Source organism: Mustela erminea, chromosome 1, assembly GCF_009829155.1.
Source record: "Mustela erminea isolate mMusErm1 chromosome 1, mMusErm1.Pri, whole genome shotgun sequence".
NCBI classification, from domain to species: domain Eukaryota; kingdom Metazoa; phylum Chordata; class Mammalia; order Carnivora; family Mustelidae; genus Mustela; species Mustela erminea.
The window spans coordinates 174,303,471-174,312,611 of record NC_045614.1 but is presented as its reverse complement, the minus strand read 5'-3'; the positions used below and the strand labels follow the sequence as shown (position 1 = coordinate 174,312,611).

Genomic DNA, 9,141 nt, shown 5'->3' with positions numbered 1-9,141 from the left:
CGCATTTAGTTAAAACTTTCTTAAGTAACATTATATGTAAACTATTCTTTACATAAAGAAGAAGAGGATTTATATATCTGGGAAATATCAACAGGAATGATGGGATGGACAAAATCAGTTTTTATGGAAATGGATCTAATCCTAGAGAAGGTGATGAAAGAGGTGAAAATATACAGATATTTACTTTCTTGGATAGCCAAAGTAATTTTCTTTAAGGATGAAAGTCCTATACTTAAACTTTGTGATCTCCCTACAATTCCTAAGATATAAATTTAATATTTCTTGAATGCTATTTTCAGCCATTCACTCCACCAGAAGAGTATATGAAATCTTTGTGCTCCGTTACAAAAATGTGTATATATGAGAATTGATGGTAAATTTATCTTAAGAATCTTTGATACAAAAATTGACATTGAAATTCTTTGTCAACAATGTACAAATGGGTATGCAAGATTTCTACACTATTCATACATGAATTCATGAAGACAAACTTTTTCAATTGTAAGCATTCTTCTTGCAATTACAAAAATATTCACAGGAATGCTGATTTTCAGAATTGAGATTGTAAAATGACATGTTAGGGGAATGACTATCCCCTAGAGGTTTGTGTGCCTTCATCCAGAGATACTAAGGGAAGTTGGAAGAAGCTCCTCTATTTGTTGTAAAAAGAAAAAGTTGGAAGGAAAGTTATATACACTCAAAATCAGAATCTTATATTTCCAGAATTCCTCTTTCAACAGAGAAGGTGGATATGACTGAGGATAACTACTCCTTGACCACTGATTTTATCCTCATAGGATTTGCAGATCATCCAGAGTTGAAGAGCCTCCTGTTTGTGGTGTTTCTCACTATCTATGTTATCACTATGGTGGGGAATTTGGGCCTGGTGATGTTGATTTTTATGGAGGGTCGTCTTCACACACCAATGTATGTCTTTCTGGGCAACTTGGCTTTGATGGATTCCTGTTGTTCCTGTGCCATTACCCCCAGAATGTTAGAGAACTTCTTTTCTAAGGACAAAACAATTTCCCTCTATGAATGCATGGCACAATTTTATTTTCTCTGCCTTGCTGAAACTACAGACTGTTTTCTCCTGGCAGCAATGGCCTATGATCGCTATGTGGCCATATGCAGCCCACTGCAGTACCACACCATGATGTCAAAGAAAGTGTGCATTCAGATGATCACAGGGGCCTACATAGCTGGAAACCTGCATCCCATGATTCATGTAGGGTTTCTCTTTAGGTTAACTTTCTGTGGGTCAAATCAAATTAATCACTTTTTTTGTGATGTTTTTCCGTTATACAAACTTTCCTGTGTTGACCCTTATATCAATGAATTGATGCTATTTATCTTTGCAGGTGCAATTCAAGTCTTCTCTATTATAATAGTCCTAATCTCCTATCTCTGCATCCTTTTCATGATTTTCAAAATGAAATCCAAAGAGGGAAGAGGCAAAGCCTTATCTACTTGTGCATCCCACTTTCTCTCTGTCTCAATATTCTATGGTTCTCTTCTCTTTGTGTACATTCGACCACATTCGGTTAAAGAAGAGGATAAAGATATACCTGGTGCTGTTTTTTATACTCTAGTGATCCCTTTATTAAACCCTTTTATTTATAGTCTAAGAAATAAGGAAGTAATAAATGCTATGAAAAAGGTTATGAAGAAAATTTTATAAAATTTTAAAGGAAGAATCATCCCCTGTGGAAAATTAATTTAAATTTGAAAAAAATGATTTTCAAAATCATGGAATACTGAGAAAGTAAAAAAGTACCACTTTGTCCATAAAATATTCAATTACTAATACAAGTAAGTATAGGAGTCAAATAAATAAGTTCTGCAAGGAGAGATTCTGCTACACTGTATTCCAAAATCTTAGCTACTAGCTCCCTTTAAGAATGAATTAAATAATTATTCTTGAGGTCACAAAAAGATTAGCTAAACTATTAACTAATTCTTTCAAAGAGTAATAAGTTATAATTTTCAACAAATACAATAAATATTAGGAATACAAGTGAGTATATGTAAAGATCACCTCCATTTAATATTGTTGACAAATTTCTGGAATTCCAAAGCATAATCTTATAAAGTCTGGCACATTCTATGTTCTCAAGAATTTATCCCTTCTTAAACTACAACATCTGTCAGATGTACACTGTATGTATTTGATTCCCAATTTTCTTTGAGTCTTTTTCATGAGACTATATTTGAATATTAATTCACATGGAATATCTACTCTGAAAAAGAAGAATATTTTCATCCTTGTGGCACCTGGGTGGCTGTCAGTTAAGCCTCTGCCTTTGGCCTGGGTCATAATCTCAGGGTCCTGGGATCCAGCCCTGCATCAGGTTCTCTGCTCAGCAGGGAACCTACTTCTCCCCTTTCTCTTCCAGCTGCTCTGCCTACTTGTGATCTCTCTCTGTCAGATAAATAAATAAAATCTTTTTTTTAAAAAAAGAATATTTTCACCCTTAAAAGGGGAAATTTTTTTATTTACTTTTTTGCCACGATTAAAATTATTAAAGACAAGAAAATAATACTAGTAAAGATTTATAATAAAAAAGACTTTTTATCTTTAGTGTTAGTCAATTCTACTCTCATGTTTTCTGAAAGAGTGTATCTGTATATTTTTGATTTATCAATCTGTAAAAGAAATAGATGGTATTCATACCAAAACCCACATAGATTTGGATATTTTCATATATTTTGATTAGGTGTCCATCAAAAATGAAGTGCAATTTTGAATACATTGTACATAATGTAGGTGTTTTTCTCTTTGATATTACTTATCATGTTTGTTACTAGGAATTCCACCCACCTGTATTTATTCCAATGTAAATTACTAATAAATTAATAGCATTAACAAAAAGTTGGAGATACTGTAAGCACAAATAAGGCACAAAATAATAAAATTTCTAAATCTCTAAACATAAATATTTATTGATCACATATATACAAATATGAATAAGAATAATTTACTGAAAACATGTTATCTGCTAGACACAAAGCTACACCTTAAATAGATATTACCTACCAACTGGTTAGATATAATTTTTCATGAATTTTCTCAATAAAAATCCTCATACTTTGAAACACTGAGTGACTTGCTCAAATTCAACCAGGTGATTCAGACTGAGCTCAAATTTGTATCAATATTGCTTGGAAGTTTAGGAAATGGAGAGCCTTGTCACGTGGGATATTTAGTCCTTATGCAGGATCAGAAGTAAAATGTCCCTTAAAAATGATTTTTAGTAAATGATGTTTGGAGGAAAAAAGGAATGAGTATGACCACAGTGTTTATGGAAATAAGTGTGACAGTGGGACCTGGGAAGAAGGAGGTGAACCATGGACAGAGTCACAGAGCTGACAAAACTATCCTTAAAAGGTGTGGAATATGGGAAATAAGGATGGAAGGGAATCAGTTTACTGAGAATCTTAAATGCCAACCTAAGGAATCTTAATTTATCTCAGAGGCGTCTGATACTGAATTCTTCCTAGAACCAGGTAATATTATTGTATTTTTCAGAAAACTAATCTGTCTATTGATTGGAAGGAGGCTAGAAACAATGAGACTAAATGCCAGAATTCATATATTAGATGATGAGAGCTGACACTGGAGGATGAAAGGGGAGGAGGGCACAGATATAAGCACATTTTAAAGAAAAAGTAGTAAACTTTTCTTTAAATGAAGGCCTGTCTTCTTCCTGTGAGTACCAACCTAGTTGTGACTGATTTCCTACCACTAATACTCGAAAAGGTACCTGACACATTTGGTCATTCATTAGCCATTTCCATTAATATATTTTAATATAATCATTTAATTTAATGTCTGACATGTCTGTTATTTTTATTTTTAAAGAAGTCAGTGAATATTTTTAATTTCTTGGTTTTAATTTCTAATATTGTAAATACTTTTAGCTATAACCCACAAACACAAAGCTCTACAGGGTCTTAAACACATTTTTTAAAAGTGTAAAGGAATCCAGATACCTGAGTTCAAATAATGTGTTCCTTTGTATCCACTGTCTATTTTAGGAGATACTTTGGGTTGTCTGATTCACATGCATTGGTCCCCTTCCCTTTTCAAAGGGTACCACAAATTCTGTTTATGTATTTCTGCACCACCTGCTTCCAACCCTTACCAACACTGAAGCCTAGAGGTCTGTTAAGGGAAGAGTCGGTGGCTTACTTGGGCCCAGTGAGTCAAAAGAGGTAATTTTGTGAAAGTTTCTGGGTTATATGTTTCTTTTATTTTAAAAGAGATTCACCAGAAAAGGTCAGCTTTCTTCCTCTGAATGCCATGTTTTGTGGATATGAAATCTGGCACAGTCTACAACCATTTGCCACCAAAAGAGAAGCCAGCCTGGAGATGAAGTCAACACACTAATGAGGTCATAACTGAGGGAATCACAGAGAAGCAGACCCAGGGTCTCTGGAATTAACCATCCCTTCTCATTTCAAAAATACAGTAGATCTTCTTACCATTAAACTTGTTTGGAAGTAATGCTTTTATTACAATTGAATAAATATTAGCAGATAACATTCATGTCTCTTGCCTCATGTCATTTTTGCTTTATTTTAAATTAATTCACCCACACCCTTTTAACTTGCAAATAACTTTCATCAATATCCATATAACTACTCAACATATCTGTCGAGTTTTTTACTTTTATTTCTATATTTTAATTTTCTACAAGCCCACTGAAAAAATGTGAGACAAAAGGGGTTTCATAACTTGTCCACAGAAATATTAAGGTGAGCTCAGGGATCAAATATAGAGATCAATTCCAAAATCCATGTTCTTAACCACTAAGTCATGTTATACACAACATAGAGAAGTGAAAGTAGCAGGAGAGGAAAACTTACAAGAAACTAATGTGTAAGGTGGGCATGATGACTTTAATTTTTTGAATCAATTATTATCATTGGAAGCAGAAGACTGATGATTGTTTTTCCCCAAGTGTTCTCTGGATTCATTCTGAGAAAAAAAATTTTACCTCAAAGATTTTAATACATTTTTTAAAGGTCTTTAAACAATTTTGATTTATAGAAAATAATAAAGATAGTATAGAGAATTCCCTTATATGACACATCCATTTTCTCATGTCATTAATATCCTGCATTAGTATGGTGCTTTTGTTATAATTAATGAGGCAATATTGATACATGATGATGAAGTGAAATTCATACCTGATGCAGATTTCCATAGTTTAATCTATTGTCCTTGAATCCAGAATCCCATTCAGCATATCACTTTATATTTGGTCATCACGTCCATTTAGTCGTCAGGTGTCTGTGATAGTTTTTCAGACAATCCTTGTTTTTGATGTCCTTGGTAAATTTTGAGAAGTACTAATCAGGCATTTTGTAGAATGTCTGTGAACTGGGATTTTTCTGAAGTTTTTCTCATGATTAGACTGGAGGGATAGCTTTTTAGGAGAAAAGCCACAGAGGTAAATCACCATTTTCTTTACATCCTACTGGTGGCAAATACTGTCCTCATCACTTGTAACTGTTTTGATTTTGAACTTGACCACCTGGTTGAGGTAGAGTTTGCCAGGTTTCTCCATGGTGGAACTGCTCTTTCTCCACTTTCTCTTACTGTGTTGGGTAAGGAAGAAGTCACTATCCACAGCCTACACTTACAGAAAAGAGAGAAATGGATCACCTCCATGGGGCAAAGTATCTATATAATCTGGAATTCTTCTGCATGGAAGTTGTGTCTATTCACCTCACTTATTTATACATTCAATCCTCTATTTACATCAGTATAGAATCATGGATATTTATTTTATACTTCGATAAAATTAAATACTAATCCATTAATTCTGGTGCTCAAATCATTCTAGCTTTGGCCACAGAGAGCTGTTTCCATGGGTTCCTGTGTCCCTTTGGCATACATCCATCACTGTGTATGCAGGGAAGTTTTGTGTTTGTTTGTTCTTTAGCTTTGATTTTTTTCTTCCTCCCTCCCTCTCTCCCTCTCTTTCTCTTTTTTCCCTTTCTTTCTCTCTCTTTCTTTCTTCCTTTCTTTCTTTCTTTCTTTCTTTCTTTCTTTCTTTCTTTCTCTCTCTCTCTCTCTCTCTTTCTTTCTTTCTTTCTTTCTTTCTTTCTTTCTTTCTTTCTTTCTTTCTTTCTTTCTTTCTTTCTTTCTCTTCTCTTCTCTCTCCCTTCCTTCTTTCTTCTTTTTTTAATTTTCTGGCATTACAAGATGTTTCAGGCTCATCCTGCATATTTTTTTCTAACCTACCCTACCCTATTCTAGTCACCACATCAGCTATTTTTCCAAGTAGACTTAATTCCTTTGACTGGAAAATGGTATTAAGAACCAAAATCTGGGGGGCACCTGGGTGGCTAAGTGGGTTAAGCCACTGCCTTTGGCTCAGGTCATGAGCTCAGGGCCCTGGGATTGAGTCCCGCATCAGGCTCTCCGCTCAGCAGGGAGCCTGCTTCCCTCTCTCTCTCTCTCTCTGCCTGCCTTACTGCCTACTTGTGATCTTTCTCTGTCAAATAAATAAATAAAATCTTTAAAAAAAAAAAAAAGAACCAAAATCTGGGCCATAGGTAAGATAACTGTTTCTTTTTTTCTTTTCTTTCTTTCTTTTTGTATTACTTCTTTTTTTCTTTTATTTTCAGCATAACAGTATTCATTATTTTTTCACCATACTCAGTGTTCCATGCAATCGTGCCCTCTATAATACCCACCACCTGGTACCCCAACCTCCCACCCCCCGCCACTTCAAACCCCTCAGATTGTTTTTCAGAGTCCATAGTCTCTCATGGTTCACCTCCCCTTCCAATTTCCCCCAACTCCCTTCTCCTCTCTATCTCCCCATATTCTCCATGCTATTTGTTATGCTCCACAAATAAGTGAACTATATGTTAATTGACTCTCTCTGCTTGACTTATTTCACTCAGCATAATCTCTTCCAGTTCAGTCCCTTTTGCTACAAAAGTTGGGTATTCATCCTTTCCAATGGAGGCATAATACTCCATAGTGTATGTGGACCACAACTTCCTTATCCATGCGTTCACTGAAGGGCATCTTGGTTCTTTCCACAGTTTGGCAACCGTAGCCATTGCTGCTATAAACATTGGAGTACAGATGACCCTTATTTTCACTACATCTGTATCTTTGGGGTAAATATCCAGGAGTGCAATTGCAGGGTCATAGGGAAGCTCTATTTTTAATTTCTTGAGGAATCTCCACACTGTTCTCCAAAGAGGCTGCACCAACTTGCATTCCCACCAACAGTGGAAGAGGGTTCCCCTTTCTCCACATCCCCTCCAACACATGTTGTTTCCTGTCTTGTTAATTTTGGCCATTCTAACTGGTGTAAGGTGATATCTCAATGTGGTTTTAATTTGAATCTCCCTGAGGGCTAGTGATGATGAACATTTTTTCATGAGGCTGATAGCCGTTTATCTGTCTTGATTGGAGAAGTGTCTGTTCATATCTTCTGTCCATTTTTTGATATGCTTGTCTGTTTTGTGTGTGTTGAGTTTGAGGAGTTCATTATAGATCCTGATATCAACCTTTTGTCTGTACTGTCATTTGCAAATATCTTCTCCCATTCTGTGGGTTGCCTCCCCCCCTTTTTTTTTGACTGTTTCCTTTGCTGTGCAGAAGCTTTTGATTTTGTTGAAGTCCCAAAAGTTTATTTTTGCTTTTGTTTCTTTTGCCTTTGGAGACATATCTTGAAAGAAGTTGCTGTGGCTGATATCGAAGAGGTTACTGCCTATGTTCTACTCTAGGATTCTGATGGATTCCTGTCTCACGTTGAGGTCTTTTATCCATTCTGAGTTTATCTTTGTGTATGGTGTAAGAGAATCATCGAGTTTTATTCTTCTACATATAGCTGTACAGTTTTCCCAGCACCATTTATTGAAGAGACTGTCTTTTTTCCACTGTATATTTTTTCCTGTTTTGTCGAAGATTAATTGACCATAGAGTTGAGGGTCCATATCTGGGCTCTACAGAACATTCATGAAAGAAATTGAAGAAGAGACAAAAAGATGGAAGACCATTCCACGCTCTTGGATAGGAAGAATAAACATTGTTAAAACGTCTATACTGCCTAGAGCAATCTATACTTTTAATGCCATTCTGATCAAAATTCCACTGGTATTTTTCAAAGAGCTGGAGCAAATAATCCAAAAAATTTGTATGGAATCAGAAGACACCCCGAATTGCTAAGGAAATATTGAAAAACAAAAATGAAACTGTGGGCATCACGTTACCTGATTTCAAGCTTTATTACAAAGCTGTGATCACCAAGACAGCATGGTATTGGCATAAAAACAGACACATAGACCGGTGGAAGATAACTGTTTCTTCAATGTCTTTTCTTCTGGGTCCTGTCAGCTGGCAGAGTGAAGATATGTGTGTGTGCTCCTATCATTCCATATTCTTGCCAACAACTGGTATCTTTTAAAATTTTTTTAGATTTCTTTTATATTATGCCATTATTGTTTTAATTTGTAATTCCCTATAGCAAATAATGTGGGGCAGATTTTTATATGCTTATTTACCATCTGTATTTCTTCTTTGGTAAAATGCTTGCTCAGGCCTTTTGTACAATTTTTATTGGGTTGTTTCTGTGCTTCCTGTTCATTGTTTATCAACAAACAACAAACAACTTGGATCTTCTTATACAAGTCTTCTATCAGAAATGTGTTTTTCCTGGTACTCCCAAAAGCCCATGCTGATGCACTTACTGCTGGCTTTATTTCTCTGTGGGTCTGTGCATTTCTTCTCGTTCTTTTTCTCCTTCATTGTTTGGATTGCATACTCTCTGTTGATATAACTTCAAATTCACCAATCTTCCTGCTATCAGTTTAAATCTAGAGTCGAGCTTCCACAGTGACTTTTAAAATTTCAGTTGTACTTTTCAATTACAGAAATTCCACTTCATTGTTTCTTTATAGTTTCTCTACATTGATAGTCTATTTCACATAACATTACATTCATATCTTCCTTTCTTTTATTTAATCCTGGTTTCCTTTAGTTCTATGAACACATTTATCATGATTATTTTTAAGGTTTTTTTTTTTCCTGTTAAATCCAATATGTTATTACTTTAACAGGCAGTTTGTGTTCTCTGCTAACTTTGTGGTGTATAGGTAACACTTTTTCCC

General features: G+C 35.2%; 1 protein-coding gene across 1 annotated transcript; it reads left to right on the top strand.

Moving 5' to 3' along the window:
• Positions 1-751: 751 nt before the first annotated feature.
• On the top strand, positions 752-1,681 carry LOC116567094 (olfactory receptor 5K3-like). The gene has a single exon (XM_032301955.1). It carries the CDS (start codon positions 752-754, stop codon positions 1,679-1,681), a length of 930 nt encoding a protein of 309 aa, XP_032157846.1.
• The last annotated feature ends 7,460 nt before the right edge of the window (positions 1,682-9,141 follow it).

Bases quoted from the DNA above. Each gene is read 5' to 3' on its own strand.
- LOC116567094 (XM_032301955.1), top strand. From the start codon at position 752: ATGACTGAGGATAACTACTCCTTGACCACTGATTTTATCCTCATAGGA.